Source organism: Harmonia axyridis, chromosome 5 (genome assembly GCF_914767665.1).
Source record: "Harmonia axyridis chromosome 5, icHarAxyr1.1, whole genome shotgun sequence".
NCBI classification, from domain to species: Eukaryota; Metazoa; Arthropoda; class Insecta; order Coleoptera; family Coccinellidae; genus Harmonia; species Harmonia axyridis.
Window position 1 is genome coordinate 2,771,352 of NC_059505.1, and position 26,571 is coordinate 2,797,922.

Below are 26,571 nucleotides of genomic sequence, written 5' to 3' on the forward strand. Positions count from 1 at the left end.
TATTTTCTCTTATTAAGTTCTGTTTTTTTATGTTTATTTCAATGTTCATAGTTATTAAAAGTATGTTATGAGGATAGGTTATGTTTGAATCTTATAATAAAGTCTTAAATAATTAAAAAAATTGATTCGATCAAATCTTTCAGGTATTTTTCAATAACCCCAATACTATCAAAATCATATTTATTCATATAAACATACACTCTTCATATTACAACTTTTCTCGAACTAGCTTACGAAAAAATAGCTCACAAACAATTGCAAGAAGTTCCGCTAAAATAGATTAAAATTTCCTTGGCATTAATGATAACATTCGAGATTCAATCAGACTTCGACTCGAAAATGATGAAGATTAACTTCGATGCACGATACTTCGAACTGAGGCACATCTTTTACGAAGGATATCACACTTTAATAGTAGAAAATTAATCAAGTATTCACTCAAGATTTTCTGTCGTTTTTAGATTTCGATAAATACCATTTTTCCCTGAATATGTTATGTTCGTGGATTACTGGTATATTATGGCTGTATCTTCCTTCAATTCTATCTCCTCCTTTCTTTGGTTTGCTCCTATTCTTCTTGCCTGCCTTCTTTTTGGTAGTGTCGTATTTTTTGCTCTCTTTGCTTTTATCTGATTTCTTCTTACCATTCTCATACTTGCTGCTGTGACTATAAGATTCACTCCAAGCATAATTGTTTTTGTCATTATGGCGTTTCTTGGTGGGACTGTTTTTTTTATGTTTGCTTGGAGACCTGTGTACCTTTACCACTTTCGAAGCTTTCCTGTCACTGTCATCTTCCTCTTCCTCTTCTTGCTCTTCTCTATAACGTCCATTATCTTCTTCCTCTTCATCGAAATACTTCCCATAATGATCATCGCCTTCTTCGCTTTCTTCTTCATAGTTAGACTTCTCGTCGTTATCATCTTCGTTGCTGTCTTCGTTTCTTTCATCTTCTTTCTGAACAGATGCGTTTTCTTCTTCTTCATCTACTTCTTCTCGGACTTTTGGAGTGGACTGAACTGGTTTGGTGATTGGTTGAATGTCCTGTTTTTGTGGTGGTACAAATTTGTTGTAGTTCATTGGCGCCCCAGTTGGTGGAGGTGTCAGTCTTTGTTTTAAGAGATTATTTGCTGTTCCATACGTTATATAACTTACTGGTTTGTTGACTTGTTGAGGCGCGTTCGCATTTTGGAACTGATTCTGGCTTTGAGCAGGATAATGAGGCTGAGAAGTCAGTGGAGGATACACGTATTTTCCGTTGACATAGAAGTACCTACCAGGAACATAATGTTGGGTTTGGGTATGTTGAGGGTAATATGGTTGAAACTGGACATGAGCGTAGTTTTGTCCATGGTTAACCAAAGAACTGTGCTGTACAGGATTGACAACAGTCTCAGAAGTGTGCGTATTTTGGTGGTTCTGCTGCTGATGTTGTTGGTTCTGGTGATTGTTTTGGTTGAATTGATTGTTTTGGTTGAATTGTGGCGTATTGTTTCCATCGCTAGTTTCGAGTGGTTGAAAGAGTTGTTTAACGTGCACATTGGATACAGCGTTGGTGGGCGTCTGTTGATACTCGTACAAAACTTGCTGAGCAGCTACTTGTTTTGGCACTTCAGGGTCGAACACAGCTGATAATGGCGGTTTTGCCAATGCGAAAGTTTTAGTAGTCGCGAAGAAGTCTGGCCTAGTTCCATCGGGAATGGCGTAGAATAGAGGTGCCGGTTTCTCCCCATAAGTTGCAGTATCTGTCAGTGTTCTCTTGGTTTTGTTGAGCGCGACAGTGGGTGGTTCTGTCACAGACGCGGAAATGATGGTCCATCTCAGCAGGGAAACTAAAAGGATCGCCTGGAAAATTTAATTATGATGAATATTCTGTATATGCCATCAGGAATTGGAAAATGATTATTTTCGTTCTTTACTACCATATATTACAATTGAAAAGTCCCTGGTTTGATGTACAGATGGCGGTGCTAGTATTAAATCCATATGATTTTTAGTTAGTACCAACCGACAAGAACAATACGTGTCAAAATTTGACACCAGTCCGACCATTAGTTGTGAGTGTAGCTAATTTTGTTATTTGAAAAAATATGAAAAAAAGAATTTCGTGTGCTGATAAAATATTGCTTTTTGAAAAAATGCAGTTGAAGCAATATATTGACTTGATGAGTTTACGGGGTCTGCACCAGGAAAATCAACCATCATTGATTGGTATACTAAGTTTAAACGTGAAATAAGCACTGAAGAAGGCGAACGCAGTGGATGCTAAAAAGAGGTTATCACTGACGAAAAAACCAAAAAAGTTCACAAAATAATTTTGAATGACCATAAATAAGTGAAGTTGATCGAGATAGCAGACATTGTAAAGATATCATCTGAATGTGTACATCATATCATTCACGAATATTTATACAAGATAATGCTGTGTGCAAAATGGGTGCCACTCGAGCTCACAATCGATCAAAAGCAACAACGTGTTAATTATTTTGAGCAGTGTTTGAAGCTGTTTAAGTGCAAACCTGAATTTTTGCGTCGATATGTGACAATGGATGAAACATGGCTCCATCATTTCACTCCGGAGTCCAATCGACAGTAAGCTGAGTGGACTGCACACAATGAACCGAATCCAAAACGAGGAAAAACACAACAGTTAGCTGGCAAGGTTATGCCATCAGTATTCTGGGATGCGCAAGGTATAATATTCATTGATTTCCTCCAAAATGGCCAGACCATCAACAGCGATTATTATATAGCATTAATGTATCGTTTAAAGGATGAAATCGTTAAAAAGCGGGCCCATTTGAAAAAAAAGGTGGTGTTTCATCAAGACAATGCGCCGTGTTATAAATCAATGAAAACAATGGCAAAATTGCATGAATTGGGCTTCGAATTGCTTCTGCATCCATCGTATTCGCCAGTTCTGGCCCCCAGCGACTTTTTCCTGTTCTCAGACCACAAAAGAATGCTCGCTGGAAAGAAATTTGGTGCCAATAAAGAAGTAATCGCCGAAACTAAGGCCTATTTTGAGGCGAAAGACAAATCGTACTACAAAAATGGTATCGAAAAGTTAGAAGATCGCTATAATCGCTGTATCGCCCTCGAAGGCAACTATATTGAACAATAAAATCGAATTTTGCCAAAAAAATGTGTTTTACTATGGTAGACCGGGGACTTTTCACTCGGCCTGTTAATGATGGAATTCGTGAAGTTATCGAAGATATACAGCTGCAAATATGCGAATGAAAATTTTCAAGGTGCTGCAATCGTAGCCGAGGCGATATCGTTTTCCATCGTTAAAATTTTGTTTTTTTTTCTAACGATTCCAAGGGTTCATTATTCAATAATAAGGCAAATGTTTTGAAGATCGAATTATTCATAAGCTTAAGGTATTATTTTGTTCAACTTTGAATGTATAAATTGTTGAACATACCCACCTGCTAATTCTATGGTCAACATAGTATATGACATTTCAATATATGTCTGTGACTTTGACTTAACCAAGTTGTAGCAGTTGTAAAAGTTGTCGTAATACGTAAATAAAAGAGTTTTATTTTCAAACCAAGTTCTTTACTGAAGTTATAACAAAATATTCCAAATCCTAAATATAATTTAACAGGTTATGGGACCAGACATGCAGATTGATATTTAGGTTTGGAGAAAAACAAGATTTTTTAAGAATAAAAATCTACCGGAAAATTGGAGGTTATAACGGAAGAGTAAAAGTAAGAAAAAGGCAAGAAAATGTCGTCAGTATCACTGCCATTTCCTCAATTGACGAATACGAATTATTCAAATTGGAGATTTCGTGTAGAAATCCTGCTGGACAAGGAAGGAGTGAGTCACGTGCTAAGAACCACTCAGGATGAATATAACGAACTCAGTCAGAAAGATATGTTAGCATTCGATAGATCAGACTCAAAAGCCAAAGGTACAATAGTTCAATGTATGTCTGATCAACACTTGGAATACATCAAGGATGCCAAAACTGCTCTTGAGATGTTACAATCTTTGAAGAACATATTTGAACGGAAAAGTCCACTAGCAAAGTTGTACATTATGAAAAGACTTCTGAAAATGAAATGTACAGTTGATGAACTACAAGAACATTTCATGAAGGTTGAAAGTTTGCTGAGAGAACTTGAAGGAGCGGGTGCAAATCTAGATGAAAGTGATAAGGTCTGTTATTTATTGTTAACAATGCCCGAAAAATATGACACAGTCATAACAGCCATAGAAACTGTTAACACAGGCATAACGTTGGAATTTGTGAAAAATAGACTTTTGGATGCAGAACTGAAGCTCAAAGATTTGCAGGGACCCACTGAAAGAAACACAGTATTTTTAACAAAGAAGAATCAAAAAGACTACAAATGTTATGGTTGTGGAGGAGATCATTTTCTGAGAGATTGTCCGGAGAAGAACAAAAATGAGGTATCAAGTTTAAGTAGAGGTAGAAGAAATTACACACAGAGAAAAGGAGGTAAATTCAACAGAAATGTCAATAGACGAGCTTACACAAGTGAGGAAAACACAGATGAGAAAGAAATAGTCTTCATTTCAGAAATTCTCAATTCAGGAGAGGTGAATATAACATATGCTGATATGAAAATAAATTTTGTTTTAGATAGTGGAGCCACTGACCATCTTGTCACTGAAAAAGTAGAAGAATTGATGACAGATGTAAGAAATCTAGACAATGAAGTGAAAATCAGGGTTGCAAATGGAAATTTTTTGATTGCGAAGAAAATGGGTACACTAAGAGTTATATATAAAAACAGGAACATACGATTTGATGCTCTTATTGTACAAAATTTGACAAATAATTTGTTGTCTGTGAAAAGGTTAAATGAAAGAGGACAAAAAGTGATTTTTGATAAAAACAAAACTTTCATAGAAAGTATGGATGGTACAATAATAAATTGCAAGTCTATGGGCAAATTATACATAGCATCATTCGAATTACAAGAAGTATGTAACCTAGTAGCAACAGGAGATATATGGCATAGAAGGTTGGGGCATATTTCGGAATGTTATATGAAGAAGATGAATTTGCCAACTCCAAAAACCACATGCAGTCCATGTAGAGAAGCCAAAGGAACAAGAGAACCTTTTGAGAGTAAACAACTACCGAGATCCAAATCTGTTGGGGAACTTTTGCATTCAGATATTGGAGGGCCAATACGAACCCCTACATTGAATGATGAAAGGTATTATCAAACTATAATTGATGATCATTCACATTTTGTTACAGTATACCTGTTGAGGAACAAAAGCGAAGCACCTTTCAATCTAATGCAGTACATCAGAGAAATGAAAGCCAAAGGATTTGTGTGTTCGAGAATAAGAATGGATCAAGGAGGTGAATATACAAGTACTGAACTGAAAAATTTTTGTAAACAAAAAGGAATTAAAACTGAGTATACACTGGCCTACACACCACAACAGAACGGAGTTAGTGAGAGAGCCAATCGGACATTATTAGACAAGGTAAGAGCTATGTTTACAGAAACAAACCTACCTAGAAGTTTATGGGGTGAAGCTATTCAATGTGCCGCATACCAGTTGAACAGATCACCAACAGCTGCTTTGCAAGGAAAGATACCAGTCAGTATTTTCTACTCCAAGACTGACTTGAGCAAGCTAAGAGTATTTGGGAGTAAAGTTTGGGTTGTGAAAATACCAAATTCAGGAGACAAACTCGAAAGCAGGGCAACACCAATGAGAATGGTGGGATATAGCGCAAATGGATACAGATTGTGGAATCCACAAACGAATAAAATCATTATTTCCAGAGATGTCAAGTTTGATGAGAATGACACATCATATCAAGAATCTGATAACCACATGAAAAATGAAGAAAACTATGTAATTGGAGAACCGCAAGAAGACAAGCTATGTGACACAGAAACAACATCACGAAGACAAACAAAAATACCGTCAAGATTCAACGATTATGAATTATACCATGTTTATTGTCTTTTGACAGAAGCCGAAAATCCAAAAGACTATAAAGAGGCCATGAAAATTGGAAATGGATGGCAAGATGCAATAAGCAAAGAACTTATGGCACACGAAAATTATGGAACATGGGAACCAGCTATTTTACCAGAAGAAAAAACTGCCATTGATACACGTTGGGTATTTAGAACCAAGCAATGTGGAGTTAAGAAAGCTAGATTAGTAGCTAAGGGATATCAAGAAGAATATCATTATAATGCATATGCACCTGTAGCAAGATATCAAACAATAAGATTCTTTATTTCTCATGCTCTAGAAAAGAACTGGGATATAAAACAATTTGATATTCCTACAGCATTTCTCAATGGAAAACTGAACATCGATATCTTTATTAAAATTCCTGAAGGTGTCAATACAAAAGGAAAATACAATTCATTAAAATTGAAAAAGGCACTATACGGTTTACGAGAAGCTCCAAGACTTTGGAACGAGAGGTTTCAGCAATTTGCAGAAAAATACAAATTAAAGAGATCTAAAAACGATTTCTGCTTGTATACAGGAGACAATGTATGGCTCTTAATATGGGTTGATGATATAATTGTAACTGGCAGAAACAGTGACTTTATTCAACATAAATTAGAACTAGAATTTAATGCAAAAAATCTGGGAAAACTTCAAAATTTTTTAGGAATGGAAATTATTGAACGAGACCACAAATGGCTTATCAGCCAGAAGAAGTTGATAAATAAAATCATAGAGAAGTTTAATCTACATGAATGTAAAGAAGCTCAAACACCTATGGAACCAAACTTCCAAGTTGAAGATCAAGAAGTTATTAAGGTACCATATAGGGAAATTATTGGATCCTTACTATATATTGCTACAATCAGCAGACCTGATATAGCATATTCTGTTATATTTTTAAGCAGATTTTTGGAAAAACCTACACAGCAAGTATGGAACGCTGCAAGAAGAATTGTACGATATCTGAAAGGTACTATTAACTTGAATTTGACTTATGAAACAAGCAACGAAAACTTTGAGATAACAGCCTACACTGATGCAGACTGGGGAAGCGACCAACTAGACAGGAAAAGTGTAAGTGGTTGTGCAATATTTTTAAACAAAAATTTAGTGACATGGATATCGAAGAAACAAAATGTAGTAGCTCAGTCAAGTTGTGAATCTGAATATCTAGCCAGTGCTGTGGCTGCTTCTGAGTTACTTTACTTAAAAGGTATTTGTGCAGATTTTGAATTGAACATTTCAAACACAATTTTATTGATAGACAATCAAAGTGCTCTTAAACAAATTGAAAGCTTTGAGAATAGTAAAAGGTCAAAACATGTTGACATTAAAGCTCACTTTATCAAAGATATTGTTGCAAAAGGCTTAATCAAACTATCATTTGTAAGCACAAGTGAAAATGTAGCTGATATTTTTACTAAATCTCTACAAAGAGAAAAATTTGTTTATTTCAGAAACATGTTAAATGTAAAATAATGTATTAATATTTTTTTGTTCGCAATTTAAAAATTTGCTATGAATATTTAAATTGAAGGGGGATGTTGAACATACCCACCTGCTAATTCTATGGTCAACATAGTATATGACATTTCAATATATGTCTGTGACTTTGACTTAACCAAGTTGTAGCAGTTGTAAAAGTTGTCGTAATACGTAAATAAAAGAGTTTTATTTTCAAACCAAGTTCTTTACTGAAGTTATAACAAAATATTCCAAATCCTAAATATAATTTAACATAAATTTGGATGAATAATAGTCATTGTCATGTTTCGTTGACTAAAATGTAGAATTTTCCAAAAATGAAAATTAATTTCAAATCGACATGCACTAACTATACGATTCAGAAAAGGCGTTGTCTACTCACAATTCGTTTCATACTTCTTTCACATGCAAGTAACTGCGACTGACATCAGAGTTTCGACTGAAATTCTTATTTATACGGATTGTGAAACAGGTAGGAACGTACTGAAAAAAAAGACCACAAAATAATGAAGCGATTCAAATAGAATACAATCTTGTGGTGTACGGAGAAAATTCCGGAGAAAGACTTTTAACAATCACCAGCAGAGTAATTCCATTTCTTGCACGTTATTTACCTCTAAGTGTACCATTTAGTTCAAATTATATCGAAAATAAATCTTCCACATCTCCAATCCTCACGCTTGAATTGGTCCAATTTTATTTTTATTTATTTTTATGGTTTGTAGGTATGGTGACTTCTTCCTTTCGGGTCATCATGATTTGGTTTTTTATCGAATTCGACCATTTTATTTGGAATGTTAATAATAATAAACATTAAGTTCTACATAAAGTTTTGCATCAAACTTTTTTTTCAAAAGGAACCATATTGGTACCGTGGTACCATTTATTAGTACTATTAATAAGGAATTTATCCATACCTGGTAATAAAATGTGCGATCAATACAATCAAAATTACAGCTCAAAGAAGATAAGAAAATACAATTATTTTGTTTTAGCTGTAATTTTGATTGTATTGATCGCACATTTTATTACCAGGTATCGATAAATTCCTTATTAATAGTACTAATAAATGGTAATTTTAGTTTCTTTCTGTGTTTTCCGGAAGTCACAGACAGTTATTATCACAGTTATAAATAGCGGTTTTTCCTCATTTAAAGTTCTTCCTCGATAACTCTTAAAGTGTTCATTTTAGGTAAAGGGTTTGCTTCAATAACCCCCACTATTTTTGTACGTAGAATCGACTTAAATTATAAAAAATATAGGTTCTAATTTGAAAATCTTGAGTTTTGATGAATTTGAGTTGTCCAAGTTCATGATTGTCTTATAAACACCCTGTATACATTTTTGGTCCAAACCGCAAACAATCTTATAATATTTCGCAGAATATTTGTAGAATCGAAAAAGAAAAAATTTTTTTCGAAAAAAGCTTTTTCTATTGAAATATTCAAAAAAAAATGCGAGTCCTTCTCACCATAATTTTTTTTTATAAAAATCCCATTTACACATGAACCGTTGCGTTTTCACCCAAGGTATGGCATATTGTCATCAAAAAAGCTATCTAATGATACAATAATATACTGGGTGTGCCTTTTGAAATAAGGAAGTAGTATAGTCTGTTACAGGTATAACCGGAAGTTGTAGAGATCTGAAAATATTTTAGGGGGAAAGATCATTGTCTCAAACCCCGATGTGTAAATTTCCAGCTCAAAATTAAGATTAGTTTTCTATGAACGTCTAATCCCAGTGAATAATGAATATTTTGCTCTAGAAATCGTAGTAAAATATTCAATATTTATTTAATTTTCAAAAACTTAAACTAACAAAATGCAAGGATATGATATGTTTAGAAACATCTTTCGTTTAAACATTTCCAACTGTTTATTAATAATAAACAAAATAAACTAAAACTCTTCCCTCTAGCTCTAGAACACAATACTTTTTTTACAAAAGGCCAAAAATCAAGTAATCAACGTTTTAAGAATTCATTACTTCAAAATTTTACGCCGCAAATCATAAAATTGGGAAGTTGTTTGCTGCGTTGATTCTGAAAACAATATTTTACCCCAAAAATGTTTGTTGAATTACTTAACATTCGAATTTCAAGCACCTCCACTAGATATTTGAGTCATATTTTTTATTGATATTTTTTCTCAATAAGTATAAAATAGTTATTTATAATACAAGTGCAGAAGGCATTGATATTCTTCCACGAGTTCAAAATTCAAAAACGAGCCACGAAGTGGCGAGTTTTGGAATGAACGAGTGGTAGAATGAGCCTTCTGTACGAGTATTATACATTATTTTCTCTAATTCATTGCATTTTCATTGAAATTAATGAAATATTTCCATAAATATATTTTAGTGATTTTTGCATTGAAAAATGTTGGTTGGCAGAACTGATTTCTTTAAGGCAAATTGATGAATTGACAGATAAAGCCGTGGCGGAAAGTTCGAAGTACCAACATAGAATAATAAAATATTACCATAAAAACTGTGCGTTTCTGATATATTCTCGCACGATTTTGTTCTACAAGATGTGGAAGAATGAACGGAATAACCACAGAATTAGAGAAATATATTTCTCTAATTCTATGCCAAATTTGTTCATTCTACCATGCCTCGTAGAACAAAATTGTACGGAAATGTCAGTAGAGCACAGACTTTATGGTTATATTTCATTTTTATATGTTTGTACTAGGAATTCGGAAGTTGTGATACAAAAAACAGTCCTGCCAACCAACATTTTTCAATGCAAAAATCACTAAACGATATTCAAATTCAGTGTATTAGACAAAATAATGTAGATTATTAATCTTACAGAACGCTCATTCTAATTTTGACCACGTGGAAGAATAAAAATTCCCTCTGATGCACTCTTAGAATATAAAATCCTATGTTTTCTAAGTGGTCTTTAATTCAACTCGTCATGAACTATCCGCCAAACTTTAATCAAATTTTCTTGTTTGTTGTACATAATATTTTGCCTGTATATACTCTCTTTCCCCAAAGCTATGTTAGAAAGGAAAATTTTCAATGATCGCATTATACTATCTTTATTTAACTAATATTTCATCTCTGTTCCACGCATGGAATATCTACAATATCAAGATGTATTGTTGCCAAAACTGTATAATGATATGAACTAAAAAGAACATTATTTTTGTGTGATTTCGATCCAATAAGGATCTTATCACTGGAAGCCAAAAAAGAAAAGAAAGGTTCAAAATTTGAATGGATGACCGCTCCGTTGTCAGTATTCATATATCTTACTTAAGGAATAACTCATTCTCTTATCAAAGAACTGCTGAGGCAGATTTTTTTTCTAAAACTCAAATCACAATTATTAACTTTATTTTTGATGTTGAACTATATACCAAATTTTTACCTTCTATTTCATCATTTTTTTCGTCATTAAGGAATCAGTAATAAAACAAAACACAAAGATGACATAATGATTTATTTATCTTCCAATTTTAGGTTTATTATTTCCAATTCTGAATCCTTCAAGGAAAAAAAATTCAGTCAATCCATCCACCTTCCAGAGCTATAAGTACTCGGGACTTTAAGGGCTATTTCCATGAAGCTGGCTGGAAAAGACTATCCACGAATTTTGAATATATCTATTTTTTTGTTCTTGTGTTGATATATTTTGCATCGAAAGTGGAAATAATAAATCTTAGACTGACATTTACAGTGTTTTTCGTATTTGTTCAGTTCAATAACAAAGATATACTCCATCACTTGTTATAAGTTCATCATCCACAACTCTGAGCAACATTCTTTCAAAAATTCAAACTTTCTTCTTTCGGGAAGATCTCACCTTGATCAAAAGTTACATGACTTGCCTGCTTGACTAAATTGGCCTCAAAATTACTTCAACAAGTTCATCTGTTATCAATTCCATAAGGCTGTGTGATTGGTCCATTTGGATACGTAAATGTCGGCTTAGAATTGAAAGGAACCTAAAAAGATTTCATGTTTAAATATTACTTAAGTAGCATAAATATTGAAACTATTGCTTATATCCATATAAGAAATAATAATGGTCGAAAGAAAACTATAGTTATCAAGCTGAAATAATAGAAAAAGAAAAGGATCCCATTCAAAACTTATTCAAGGTCGAAGTGACCTCTAACATAACCTATGACTATTATGTCACCTCGTAAGACTAGTTGAGAAGTTTGCATTTGTTTATTTACACCCTCCAATTGTCATTATTCAAAAAATAAAATGCAGAGAAGGCTTTTGACTAGCACTTTATATTTTATGTTATGTGATGTTATCTCTGTTGAATTTTATATTCAGATAGAAAAAGTTAAATCTTCAAATGAAACCTTCCTTTTTTTAGTGTGACTGAAGCTTCTCTAACTAAAAAAGTGTCTCTTTCTTAAGTAACCTCATATCCTTCAATTTCTTTAACAAATAAAAATAGATAATCCATATTCTTTCTATCGAGGGTTCCTAAGGTTCCTCATGCCAACTTTTTACTAGTACAACAAATTTAAAAATACTTACCGAACTGTTTGGATAATGTCTGCTGGTGTTCTGTTCCTTAGTTTGATTTTCCGAATAGATATCAGCTATTGAACTCTAAAAGAAATTAATCGTTAAAAAAAAATTGTAATGAATATTACATCAACTTACCCTTGTAATTTCAGGGAATATAGTACTCAAATTGAAATTAGTTAATGAATTTCCAACAGAGTTTAGAGATGGAGATATCTCTGGATGTTGTATTCCTGATCTAGTAACAGGAGGTATTGGAGGTAGAGGTAGTAGAGGCGTAGTTGAGGTAATAGTATTTTGTTTTGGAGTGTATAAGGTATTCTTACAAGAATAAAGTTGTGGCTGAGTTGGAGGTGGAGGTAAGAATGTCGAATGTGAATGGAAATCATCCGGAAGTAAGGGTGAGTTTATACTTCCTGGTACATGTAAAAACGGGAAATCAACCAAGTTAGATGTTATATTGACATCATTTGTTGATTTTTTCTTTCCTTTTTTCATTCCAATACTTGAACATGAATTACCATGAATGTTCTTTTCTTCTCTATTCCCAGAGTTGTTTTTAGGTGGTACTTTAATCTTATTCATTGAGTTATTATGGAATAGACTTACACTATCTGATGTGAATTCATTTCCAACTCCAATTTCAGTTACAAAAGGTGCAGAACTGATGTACGGTGTAGTGATCGTACTTGAAGGTATAAAAGTATTTGTCGAATATGTATTATTCGAAAACGTGGTGAAGTTAGGAAAATTTTGGTAATTTTGATTTTGTTGCATTATATTTTCTTGTTGTAATTCAACTGGGGGGAAGTATGGCATTATATTATCAGGTATATAGGGAGGGACAGATATATTCTTCATGCTGTTACCACAAAATGATTGGTCCTTTTTTGAACTATTATCAGATTGGCCTTGGTGTCCAATTAATGCTTCTGCAGAATAACTACTGGAAGACACTTTTAAAGTACGTCTCTTATCACAAAAACCACTATTGTTTGTCTGTTTGCAGTTGAAATTCTTATTATCAACCTTAGCATTACTCTGGCTTCCTGGAGACTTGTTGAAACATTGGGATATTATCTTCTGTTCTTCAACACTTTTACCCATTTTCTTATTTTTCATTACATTATTTTTTGATGTACTTCCACTATTTCTACGTCTTGTAGGCTTGGCAGGTACAGTTTTATCAGTTTGATGTACTAGTTGACTAACTGAAAAGAAATTATTTTGATTTTCATAAGCCATTTTGTTAGTAACCTTATTCTTTGTGTCTTTCACAAATCTATTTGTTGGATATTCATATTTTGGATCAGTAAAGTTGGAAGAACCTAAAGCAAGATCTCCAACCAGGGTCGGCAATGTGGAAGATACGAAGCTGGGTACGGAATCTAAAAACTGAGGCATTTTGGTTGGTGACCAAGAGAACTGATTTTGACCTTCTTCCATTTCTGATTTTTGGTAATTCGTGTTTCCAAGCGATAAATCAAATGTTTTTTTCGATGTTTGACTTAAATTACTATTAAGTTCGGCTGAATACATAGATGTAGTATTGAAATAAGTTGATTGATTACCGCTAATAAGATTGGCATTCGAATAAATCATATCATCTTTTGGAAAATTAGAAGTAATATGATCTGATGTTGATTTTGAAGGAGTTGTCATCCAATTGTAAGTAGATTTTTCCTGGTGATTCTGAGATTTCGAAGAAGCTGCATTATTCTTTCTCATATTATCGGAGTAATATGTATTGTTGAAATCTGTTTTCTTATAATTTGTGTATGGTTCTATATTCGATGCCACCTGGTTTTTATCGTTTCTTACAATCTTATAACATGATTCACTCAAGTAGCTTTGACTGTTAGAGTAGTAGTTACAATTGCTATTATTATTACTATTTGTATAAAGAGGTTCTGAAGTAGGTTTATTCGAACTGTAAGCACACGTACATACTCTTGTTATATTATTGATATCATAAATTGTGTTTGAATAAGCCATATTACAACTAGAAGGCAACTCTTTGGATTCAACGGCTTTAGCAACAGGTGTTCCCTTTTTCTCTATATTAAAATCAAAGCTCATTTCGTTATTCTTGAGAGATTTTTTGTTCTCCGAATCGAAATTATTGTAATTGAAATATTTCTGGGTGTCATTATTTCTGCCATCCATGTTGAAAGACTTGATGTTGCTCTGATCAGATATATCTAGGTAGTTTTTATCGGGTATAAAATACGGTTGAATGAATGGCTTTGATGACGAATCTTGTTGATTCAATTGACTGTAGTTGGATGAGTTTTTACCATTCATATTCTTAGAAACCAAAGAAACGTTGTTATCAACATTGAATTGGGTGTGCACCTGATCAGATTGCATTGAAGTCGATATGAAGTTTTTGTTGGGCGTGAAGGATATTTGTGTATTTTGAATGTTCTCATTGAATAACGTTTGAATATTATTTTTTGTACCAGAATTTTGTGGATTAAAATCTTCAGAAATCAGCGATTTTTGTTTTTCTTCATGAAAATTCATGTTGTTCACTTGTTCTATACATTTATGTACACTTGAAAGATTATTATTGATATTTTCAATGTTGAAAATGTTATCACAAGTTTCTCGTTTCATAAAACTGTTTCTGATATTTTTTGTCGTAGATTCGACTTTCGGTTCCGAATTCTTAGAGAAATGGTTAGAGTCAACATTCTCTGGAAGAGACTGATTGGTTTCTATTTTTTTAATGGTCTTTGTAGATTGTAGATTGAGGTTTTCATTAATATTCTGTGTTTCTTTTATCAAACCATTTTGTGATGTTGATTTATGCAAATATGATACGGGAGGTGGAATATGATCTTTAGGACCTTCATTCGTTGATACTGAATTGGTCAGTTTTTGACTATCAAAAGCAAAATTTGGTTGACAATCAATGCTGGATGAAAAATTTCTATTGTAAGGAACTCCACAATTTCTTGCTGTTGAAAATATATGTTCATTTATCGAAGTCTGTTTAGAATTACTCGATATTTCGCTATTCTCCATGTTATTTGAAGTTTTGAAATTATCGCCAAACTTGGAACTACCAGTGCTTTTTTCTGTTATTTTAGGACTATCACTCGGATTACTAGATGGTAGGGCAGTCAAACTGCTCAAATGCTGTTCGAAAGAGTTATAAAATCCGCCATAAATATCCTTCGAAGAAAAGAAATCCATATTCAATAGATTAGAATTGAAACTTTCAGACTGTACTGATTTCGTGTTATCCAGATTACCGATCTGTAAAAGAGTAGGAGTTTCCCTTTGGCTATCGGGGTTATCTTCATCCATAACCTCAGTAACTTTGACACCTGTCAAAGATGACACAAGAGGAAATGCAAGAAGAAAAGCGGCAGTTGGTGATGTGGATTCTGGATTTTGACAACCAGGTGGAACTTGAAGTGAGGCAAAAATATCATTTGACAATTCTGAATGTCCAAGATGCAAATCTAAATTTTTCAACTGCGTGTTCATATTGCATACATTTTCTAAATCTAAGTTACTTTCGGTTCTTAAATTTTGTTCATCGTTTCGTATCTGATTTACAGGAAGTGTGTCATTATTTTCCGATTCATCAACAACTTGCAATGTTTCAGTAATTTCTTCATTTCCAGAATTATTAGTAATCTGATTGAGCTCAGTCTCCTTATTTCGAACATCTGAAGGGATCTCGGGTTGGGGAGTTTTGGGGTGCATCTCAGTCAAGCGCAATGATTCATTCAAATTTTTCTCTTGTTTCTCTTCAACATAATTTTCCTCTTTTAGTGGAATCTTTTCCTCTTCTTTTGATACCAAATTATCATGTTTCGAGTCTTCAGTAATTTCAGATCCACTCCCAAATACTGATTCAGCTTTTTCATTTGATTCTCTCACTAAGTCATCTGCAATAATAGATACAGTTTTTTGCAACTTTGAATTATTTTCAGTTGTCTGAACGACTTCTGTTTCAATTGAATTCAATCCATTTTCCAGTTGACTTTCTGAAATTACTATGTTCGACACATCCTTTTGAGGCATCAGCTTGTTTGTTATATCAGTGTCATTTACGGATGATTCCTTTAATTTGTATTCCTCAGCTGCTTTTTTCTTTTCTTCCATCTCTCTTTTTCTAAACATTTTTCCAATTTTTTCCAAAGCCATCCTACTCACTGGTCTCTGCCCTCCTTTTCTTCCTGCGGCTTTTTTTTTATTTCTAACCACCAATGGAATCTTTGGCTTGAGGTAATTACAAGTAGAAGAAGAAGAAATGGGTATTTTATTGATTTGTGCTGCTAATAAAGAACTTTCACTCACGATTAGGTTTGGACCACAGCGCAAAACATTGGTAGAAAATTTCGGTTTTATACATACTTGTGGAATTGAATTCTCACTATTTTGATCATTTGTATGACTGACCAAGGATTTTTTTGTCGCTGATTCCTTCTTGAATTTTTTAGGTTTATTTGAAGTATTCTGCTCAATGTTTTCCTTTTTTTCAGCTTTTCCATTGTCGGATTGGATAATCATTCCATTTGAATTTTTAGTAACTTGAACAAGCATGGGGGTTTGTAAAATAGGTTGAGGTTGTGGTAGCACTGGATAAATACTGCCATTAGCTAATATTAGTGTTCCAGCACCGAGGGTTTGCATTTTCGAATTATATTCTGTCACAGCTTTCCTACTTCCTGATCCTGTAGCATTCGTAGTCATAACAGGATTTGATCCCACAATTGAGTTTGTGATGACTGAAAAAACAATAATTTAAATTTAATTTTTAATTTATATGAAGAAAATTCACATCATTTCATATTTTATTCATAATTGTTCCCCTTAAAGGAGAAGAAAGGAACAATGATGTCTGAAAAAATATTTAATAGCTCTTTCCATTTCTTCTTGAATCAATTTGTTGGGAAGCCAATACAGATTATCAAACTTACATACTTGATGAAATAAATTGAAAGATGAAGAAGGAAAACATGCTTAATACTATCACTTATTTATTTAATCTTACCTGTTTGTGAACATCCTGAAAGTTTACTAGGGGCACTAGTGACCAAATAGCAGGGTGCTGTATTATATGCTTGTGTATAAATTATAACACAATTTGAAGTAGGTAGATGTAAAGGCTCTTGTTTTGGAGATACTTCGTTTGTAACTCTATTAACATTGTTTTTACGATGTTTTTGGACTGAAGTAAAAGAATTAGATTCACCCTTTGTTTTCCTATTGGATTTCTGACTGTTCACATTTCCATTAATATCTGAAAAATCTATTGTAATCGATAAAGATTTGAGAAAAATTTAATTTATCTACCATCAATCTCATTTTTCTTTTTTTTCTTATTTTTATGAGCTAAAAATGTTTGTTCATTTATTTTGCCACTCCATTTATAATTTCTATAACTGAAGTCTTTCCAACTTCGAGCATTAGGTATAGGTATTTTTGCTTCTCTCAATAATTTGCTCAATATCTCCATTCTGCTCACTAATCTTTTAATTCTATCTTGGAGATTCTTCATTTTAAGGACTGTAATAAAATAATATTTAATATCAACTTATGTTGTAAATTATGTCCTGCGTACCCTTGGGATTCACTGCACTTTGTTTATTCGAAAGCTCTTGAACTACATTCTTCATTTCTTGAATATATTCTATACTTTTTGTTATAACATCTATCCTTGAAAAAGAGCATGATGGGTCATAAGACGGCAGAAGTTTTTCTAATTTGATGAAAGCTTCTTTCAAATGATCTCTTCTTTCCTTTTCCCAAATTTTTCTCCTGTAAAAATGTTTCAATAAAATTGATTTTAATATAATTATGAAACTCACTTATTTTCCTTAGGCATTTTAAAATTTTTCAATATATAAATTTTTTTGGGCAACAAACAAAACAGAATTTCAAATATCCTAACCTTTATTTGACATATACTACAAGAACTACAACTTTTCATGAGATGATTGACCTACTTATCATAGATTAACCAATATAACCATAAATTGGACACAGAAAATAAAACACAAATATTTTGAAATGAATGAATGAAATATTCCTCATTTGAACTACCTTACAATTCAAATAATTTGTTTTGTAGAATCGTTAAATTGGAACGATTGAAAAAAAAATCAAAACAAATGTGCAAAAAATCATTGAGAAGATCTCGATCGCAACGCTGTAAATTCAAATATATGCTTTCACAATGCCTTCGATACTCTTAGAAGACAAACAATGTTATAGTGTTCGTTTTTCTCCAAATAATGATTCTCTTTTAGCAGTCGCTACTTGTGAATGTTATGGTGTTGTAGGGGGAGGCACTTTGTTTTTACTAGAAATCACTCCAACAGATACTCTAAAAGAAATTCTTAAGTTTCAATATAAGTCTAGTTTGTTTGATGTGGAATGGTGTGATTGCAACCCCAATCCAGCCCTTGTTTTGACAGCTGGTGGTGATGGTTCCTTACAACTTTGGAATGTATTCGCCCCAAAGCGAAATCCTATTCTTCTCACAGGTCACACTTGTGAAGTTCGCACTGTAAATTGGTCAAGAATATTAAATAAAGTCTTGAGTGGTTCAGGTGATTGTACAGTTCGATTATGGGATCTCAGTAGACACCATACATTGCAGACGTTTCAAGGTTTTGGAGATGTAGTTTATCAAGTAGAATTCCATCCAAAACTCCCTGATATTTTCTCTTCAGTAGATGGCGAAGGTTTTTTAAAAATATGGGATATACGCTCAAACCCAACTCCTGTTTGCCAAATCCCAGCTCATATCTCTTATACTCCTTCATGTACTTGGTCTTATTATGAAGATAATACTATTGCAACTGGTGGTGGTGATGGTTTCATTAGAGGTTGGGATACAAGGAACTCTACAAGTCCATTCTTTGAATTAGGACCAGTTTATGCTCCTTTAAAAAAAATTATGTATTCGCCTTTTAGTTATGGTTTACTAGCTTCAACTAGTGATGATGGTAATACTAGGGTTTGGAATTGTTTTGACACTCATAAACCGGTAGATATTAGGTGTAACCACGCTTACCCATGTGGATTAGACTGGAACACTGCAACAACAACTGCTCATCTAGGACAGCTTGTAGATTGTGGATGGAATGGCAATGTATGTATTTATTATCCCAAGACCAAACTGGAAGTTAAGAAATAATGTTTATATTAATTCTGAAAAGAGGATATTCGACAACATATTTTGAGACTAAATACTTGATATTTATCACTTTATATACCCTAGAAGAAAATCCATTATTGAATCTTTGTGTTTTATACCTTTTATCTTTGTCACTGTCTTTACAAATTTCTTTTCATATTTTGTTATATTTTTTTGTTATTATATTTTATTACTCTTTCAATTTGCCTTATTCGGAGTATTCTATCCTTGAAATTTAATGAATTTTATTTATCTAGAAATTTAAAGAATAATGTGATGGTGCTTCAGAGACATCAATGATCCATACATTTATTGTAGAAAGATATTGCAATTTATTACTAATACCTTCTAAAAAACTTACTTCAGCCCTCAAAATTGTTCTATTTAGTTGTTTTATCAGTTCCTGTATTCAATAATTTTTTAATAAATTTGTTGATTATTTTTGTTATGTTCATTTTTTTAATGAAACAGAGTATAATTTTTGCTGATTGACTTGCAAATAAAAGGAGTCAATTAAATTTTCAATTCATATATATATTGAGAAAATTTTCATTTACAATTTATAATCCTATTGATTTTTGAGTTACTAAGTGAATCTTCTAGTCAGAAGTTCCTTCTGGAATCAATAAAAATATATAATATTTAGTCATTAAAACTTTCCAGTAACCATGGAAAACAAGCAATAGAGATCAATTTGAAGTTTAATCGAAATCTATACAACAAGAGCTTTAGGTTACATTTAATTTTTTTTTTTCGATATGTCTCTAGTAGGTTTAAAAAGTGCTTCTGTTGTTCCAGGAACAAGTCCTCCACTCAGGTTAGACATTTTTTTTATGATATTATTTTGGATGTGTGCAAGATGAAAGTAGGTCTTTATTCATATAGGTATACAACAAATTACTCAGTTTTTTGAGCATACTAGTTCATTTATTATCAGTTTTATAATATTAATTAAAAATCGTCTTATGTGAATGAAAAAATTATAATTATATAATACACAACTATATAGTTTTTATCTTCTATGTGAAGGCAGAAATAACCTTTAGTTCTTGTGTAAAGGAAATTTTATTCAAGAATATATACTAAGCCACTTGAACTTTCGAGTAAGCATTTCAACTTCCAAGTGTTAGATATAAAAAAATTCAAATTAAACTTCCGAAGAATTCCCAGAGATGGCGTAAGAATAATATTCAAGCGCGAGTTCTGCTAGAATCTTGATTATAAACTTTATAATTTCTTGCTTAAAATTCATTATTTTAATTGCGCTAAAGTTTTATATATAATCAAATTTCACAGGTACTCCTTGGAGGAATGGCATTTATTTAATAGAACAAGCGATAGATGTTGCCTAACTCAGCAAACTACAGCTGATCAAGTACTTGCAGAATGTGGTAGGGTGAGTAGAGAAAATTATAAACTAAATTAGGACCAACATTCTGTTAATCTAATAACATTATTCATGATTTGTTGTTTAATATTAAATATATAGAAATAATTGTTCCAACGTGTACAGAAATAATGGGTGTTTTTTAAGATCTTGAGAACGTTAGATTATAATATACAGGGTGTATCAGTTTTAATCGTTAAAGAGATACAGGGTGTTGAAGTTTACAAGAAAAAATCATTTTTATGCAATATAAGCTTTCATAAAAAAAGCTTGAATTCGAACGAAATTTTGTATGCTTACCATACACTCCCTAAAAGGGCTATTTTATGAAGATATTTTCGATTTTCGGGGAACACCAGTGGCGTGCAATTCGGTCACATCTCAAGTATTTCGAAGAAAAAAGTATACCGCTGTTTTTTTGAAGGAATTAATGAAGCAATATCGAATTGGTTCTTCAATTTGGGGTATAATTTGCGTCTACAGAACAAAATTAGAAGCTCCAGATCCAGAGATGATTAGTTTTTTCGAAAGACGTGCTAACTCGAAATTGGCTACAAATTCATAATTTAGTCAGCTACGAATTGAATTCGGTATTACATAAACTGCAGATTCATACAAATTTGAATCCATGCATACATTTGTGCTATAAAACTACCGACTTTCCCAATTCAGTCTGATGGGGTTGCAACCCTCTCCAGGGGGTTGCTAGTAGAAACAAGCTTTGTATCCCAGATCATGTCCACCTGTCATCAAAAATCGACCTGTCTGAGCGTTTTCACAAAATCTGATTCGTTGTTGAGTTATTGAGGGTGGACACTTTTAAATGAGACACCCTGTATATTAATCTTTGGATCAATGTGTAGAATCCAAAAATAATCCATACTTCTGCATTTTTTCTTTTGAATATTATTGAATCAGGGAATAATAAAGAATACTGTGCACTGTGCCGTGTTTTCTATAAATATTTTTGTACATTTTCCAAGTTTTTTTACAGGTGAAAGATTTAACTGAAGAGATAGTTCGTACGAACAAAGAAGAAACAAACCATAAAATAGAAGAGAAGATCAGGGATATAGAATTCCTTCGTGGTGAAATAAGAGGCCAGAGAAAAGAAGTAGTGTTAGAATTGGATAACCTGATAACGTTTTTTGAAAGAATTTTCGATGCGGTCAATATGATAAAGGCTGGTCCGGATATGATCAATAGGAAATGTCTTATGCTGAGAGAAGCGCGAATTGGGATAGACTTGGTAAATAAAAACAATATACTAATGTAAATGGAGTTTCCAATAAGAGGTTTCATTTTGATATGAAAAAAAAAACTAGTACCTATATTTTAAGAGAAATCAATGGATCTGCACCATATATTTTTCTTAAAATTTTCCAAGAACAATTCACACATTTGCGGCTGTATGTTCTAGGCGATAACTTCACGAATTCCATCTTTAAAGTCTGGAATCGTTTGTGGATCATTGGCATAAATATTATCTTCCACATGCCCCCAAAGGAAAAGTCTAAAGGTCTTAAATCACAAGAACTCGGTGGTCAATTGTTATCAACTCTTCAATAAATAACACGGGAAAACTTTTCTTGGAAACTTGCGATTGTATCGTTTCTTGCGAGGACGTAGCGCCGTCTTGTCGAAAACAAACATCGTCCACATCAATATCTTCCAATTCCGGCCATAAAAAATCACTAATCATAGGTCGGTAGCGCATTCCATTCATCTTGACAGTTGCACCAGAACAAACCTGGGTTTTCGACAACACTAGGGGCTACAGCAGCAATATTCTCAGTTGTTCTCAAGCAACGCACACGGTTTCGATTCTTCACATCACACACACTCCCCAACAACTCAAATGTTTCCATTAGTTTCACTATTGCCGGTCGAGAAGGTGCTTCACAACGACTGTGACTGCAAAATTTTGTCCATTTTTTTTAGTGAATTTTAACAATTCAAATGCGTTGTTAAAGCGTTTATCGTTCCATTTTTAGTAATGGCATAGTTTTTACATAGGAGTACAACTTTGCTTCCGCCGTTTTTTTCCGAAATTCGAGGCTTTATTGTGGAAAACTGGGTATACATATATGATTCAAAGTATTGTCCATCGCTGGTCACTAGTCTCTCCCATCTTTCGGGTAGCGTACGAGTCCCGCGTTGAAAAAACTGGTCATCTTTCGAAACGATCCATGAATCGACCCTATTTTTTACTTCTTCATAAGAACGAAAGTGCTGGTCAGCCAGGCCGTATGCCATTGATCGAAACAAGTGATAATCCGATTAAGCAACATCTGGAGAATACGGCGGGTGAGGTAGGACTTCCCATTTCAAAGTTTCCAAGTATGTCTTGACTTTCGCAACATGGGGTCGAGCATTGTCATGCTGTAAAATCACTTTATCATGTCTCTCGTTGTATTGCGGTCGTTTGTCTTTAAAATCTCGGCTTAAACACATTATTTGCGTTCGTAACGATCGCCTGTGATTGTTTCAGTCGGTTTTAACAACTCATAATACACTACGTCGAGCTGGTCCCAAATACTGAGCATGGCCTTGGAACCGTGAATATTCGGTTTGGCCAGGATATCCCCTTGATTTTCTTGCAAAACGGCGAAAGCAAAGTTGTACATCTAATATTTATCAAATGTCTAAAGATGACTGCTTTAAAATTGACATCTGCCCAAATAGCAGGCTATTCAAAATGAAATCTCTAAAGCAAATAAAGAATTGGCCTCTTTATCTAAACTGGTTTGGGTTCATCATGTAAATATCATCATCAGAGCTTGATAGCCTTCTAAGCCATAATGACTCAGTTCTGTTCTTCAACTGATCCTTCATGAAATTTTACAATTGAGGTAGACAGACTTATAAAATAAAGATATTCTAAAAAAATCCTTGGTCGGAAAGTCGAATTTACCTCAACTCTCATAAGCATTGAATTTCTGAACAACTCTTTCAGTGCCGCGATGATGTAGAAAGGGAACTCAACAAAGAACATCAGATTATAACGGAAATCGTAGCTTTATTGACAAGGACTGCAGAGCAAGCACAGGAGCAAATCAGACGTCTGAGATCCACCACTTATCTAATGGATCGTGATCTGGAAGCCAAAGAGAACGCACAGAAACTTGACGAGCACAACTTATCCATACGTGAGACAAGTATGAACCTGAGTATGTACCACGGGTACACCCAACTTGATTGCTCGTGAGTATTGCTAGTTTTCTTTAGAAATTAGAAAATTGCAGAGTAGATTTTAAGTTTAAATAACAGCAGCAGTGTTAGGTGTAGTAAAAAGAAATTCATTATATTTCCAATTGATGGCTTTAGTTATCTGCATCTCGCGTTGAATAAGTCCGATCGGTTTCCACTAGATGGCGTTAGCAAGATGAGATTTCGTACTACAAAAACTTTTCTGGCTGTTTTGTGATTAGTTGACTCAGTTTGGTTTGAGTTCTGGTTGAATGGCTACGTCAACAAACAAAACTGCCGCATTTGGAGTGAAGCTAATTCTCAAGTGTATGTCGAAACACCGTTACATCCAGAACAACTGACTGTTTGGTGCGCTTTATGGGCTGGTGGAATCATTGGTCCGTACTTCTTCAAAAACGATGATGGCCAGAACGTTACAGTCAATGGTGATCGGCATAGAGCCATGATTACTAACTTTTTCATTCCTGAATTGAACAACCATGATGTCCAGGAGCTGTGGTTCCAACAAGACGGCGCAACACGTCACACAGCTCGTGCCACAATCGATTTATTGAAAGACACGTTTAGTGACCGGCTAATTTCACGTTTTGGACCTGTGAATTGGCCTCCAAGATCTTGTGATTTAACACCGCTAGACTACTTTCTGTGGGGCTATGTAAAGTCATTGATCTATGCAGATAAGCCACAAACCCTTGACCATTTGGAAGACAACATTCGCCGTGTTATTGCCGATATACGGCCACAAATGTTGGAAAAAGTCATCGAAAATTGGACGTCCAGATTGGACTACATCCGAGCCAGCCGTGGCGGTCATATGCCAATAATCATATTTAAAATGTAATGCCACAAGATTATCTTGCGGATAAATAAAATTCATGTCAATCGAATAATCCATCGTTGTTTTATTGCAATTTAAAGTTCTATATCTCTAAAAAAAACACCCTTTACATCTTATATCTCACTTCACGTCAATGTTTTTCTGAGTTTTTTAAAGAGGTAGCTTGAACGAAAATTATTTCTAATCTAAGTTTTCATCCGAACGCATTAAATGAAGATCAGATTATATCCTTAATTCAATATTCACCCATACATCGAAAAGTGATTTGGAATGGCCTCAGATTATGAAACGAGAATTCTGAATTTGTTAATTTTTAGCAACATAACTAAGGAAGAATGGGAGGTTTTCACTGAAAAGAGCATCGAAACTGCTTCGAAAGAAATAAACTCAGCTAGACAACTACGATGCTATGTGGATACCCTGCTGAAACAAGCAGCGAAAGATCTTATAGCTCAGTACAATCTTGTCCAAGCTGCCTTCGCAAGAAGAATTGCTGAGACTAAAGATGTGAAAATGAAGCTGGAAACCCAACATGCTGAGGTAGCTGAGGGTTAGCTGAGCCAAGTTCTTTTTTAAACTCTTTCAATTTTCAGATTGTAAGACAAGCTAATGAAATGGTTATGAATATTACAACTCTTGAAAAAGCCATATCCAACAAGGAGGGCTTTATGGCTTTGGCTCATACCAGACTTGGAAATAGGGCGCAAAGAGCAGGTGCTGAACTGTGTAGGGATCTCGTTGAGACTCAGCTGGTAGATGAAGCGAGACAAATACGAATTAACACTTCTGTTCTTCAGCAAACTTTGGCAGAGGTAGGTACCAAAAAAAGCACCTGAAATTTTATTTGCAAGGCAAAATTCAAGACATATTCTTTGTTTGTTATGTTCATCCTTTGCAAAACAAAGTTTTTTTTTTATACCGATTTCCGGTAGTTTCTTGTAATATGTAATTTTATTGATTATTTCACTACTATTATCAACTTTATTACTTGCAGGCACAGGCAACGCTTCGGTATTTGCTGAAAACTCAAATTCAATTGGAGACTGATATCAATATAAAAAACAATACTCTGCAAATAGATGAAGTGGATTGCATGTCAATGAGGGAAACTATGGATTATCATTTCTACTGAAAATTTTTTTGTTAAATCCATGTATTAGTAGTACTTTTTGTAGTTTCGGTAGAGTTCAATAAAATTTTTAGTGATCCTGCAATTTTTGATTACTTTTATTCTTTTTCCATTTCTTTTTCGAGAAAAAAAAGGGAAAACTCTTTTTTTCTCATTTAAAAAGTATTAAAAAAATGTATACATACCTATATCTATAATTAAATAAGAAACAACTTTAATTACACTTTTATGAGAAGTGTAAAGAGAATTATTGTTTCATAAGTTATATGGATATAAATTTCTCATTGTCATATCATATTTATTGTGGAAAAGCACTTTTTAAAACTGAGGAAATAAATCTTAATTATTTCCAACCAGAGCTGAATAAGCACTTGAACAAAATTTGTTAAGAATGATTAACTACAAATTAATTAGGAAAATTTTAGATAATTTCATCAGGCCATATTATTATTAATTGCGTTCAAAGATTGTCAAAATTTTCGACCATTTAAAAAATCATAAAAATATATACTTCCAAAGTTTCTGTGAGGAATATGTTTATCTATTATCGTTATATGGTTGAGGGACTTCAACATTTATGAAAATTCTAAATATCGAGTTTGATTTAAATGGAATTGCTCGAAATAAATATAAAACTACCACTATACATTTACATATTCGGGTTCAGAATCGATTGAAAATATGGGAAAATATTATGAAATGTTATAAAAGTTTAATGAGATTTCTTGATGAAGGATATTTAATATAAATCAAATAATTTGACAACTTTGTGTCTAATCCTTCACAATAATATATCTATATGATATATTTAGTTTATTTTTGTCTTGGAATATATTCCGATTCTAAAAATGACAAATTTAATAATCAAC

At 33.3% G+C, this 26,571-nt stretch overlaps 4 protein-coding genes across 4 annotated transcripts; 2 read left to right on the forward strand and 2 right to left on the reverse strand.

Moving 5' to 3' along the window:
* Positions 1 to 175: 175 nt before the first annotated feature.
* Positions 176 to 8,000, reverse strand: LOC123680586 (probable serine/threonine-protein kinase DDB_G0280133). The gene is made up of 2 exons (XM_045618562.1): positions 7,850 to 8,000; positions 176 to 1,845 (listed from the first exon to the last, which is right to left on the reverse strand). The coding sequence occupies exons 1-2, from the start codon at positions 7,859 to 7,861 to the stop codon at positions 439 to 441; spliced, it is 1,419 nt and encodes a 472-aa protein (XP_045474518.1). The 5' UTR covers positions 7,862 to 8,000; the 3' UTR covers positions 176 to 438.
* Positions 8,001 to 10,907: 2,907 nt separating this feature from the next.
* LOC123679788 (putative uncharacterized protein DDB_G0282133) lies at positions 10,908 to 17,961 on the reverse strand. The gene is made up of 7 exons (XM_045617271.1): positions 17,805 to 17,961; positions 17,558 to 17,754; positions 17,290 to 17,502; positions 16,988 to 17,236; positions 12,112 to 16,721; positions 11,983 to 12,057; positions 10,908 to 11,429 (listed from the first exon to the last, which is right to left on the reverse strand). The coding sequence occupies exons 1-7, from the start codon at positions 17,924 to 17,926 to the stop codon at positions 11,352 to 11,354; spliced, it is 5,544 nt and encodes a 1,847-aa protein (XP_045473227.1). The 5' UTR covers positions 17,927 to 17,961; the 3' UTR covers positions 10,908 to 11,351.
* Positions 17,962 to 18,029: 68 nt separating this feature from the next.
* LOC123679790 (peroxisomal targeting signal 2 receptor) lies at positions 18,030 to 19,336 on the forward strand. The gene has a single exon (XM_045617273.1). The coding sequence runs from the start codon at positions 18,173 to 18,175 to the stop codon at positions 19,136 to 19,138; it is 966 nt and encodes a 321-aa protein (XP_045473229.1). The 5' UTR covers positions 18,030 to 18,172; the 3' UTR covers positions 19,139 to 19,336.
* Positions 19,337 to 19,758: 422 nt separating this feature from the next.
* Positions 19,759 to 25,787, forward strand: LOC123679789 (tektin-1-like). The gene is made up of 7 exons (XM_045617272.1): positions 19,759 to 19,955; positions 20,435 to 20,534; positions 21,520 to 21,774; positions 23,482 to 23,729; positions 24,891 to 25,113; positions 25,167 to 25,385; positions 25,568 to 25,787. The coding sequence occupies exons 1-7, from the start codon at positions 19,897 to 19,899 to the stop codon at positions 25,703 to 25,705; spliced, it is 1,242 nt and encodes a 413-aa protein (XP_045473228.1). The 5' UTR covers positions 19,759 to 19,896; the 3' UTR covers positions 25,706 to 25,787.
* The last annotated feature ends 784 nt before the right edge of the window (positions 25,788 to 26,571 follow it).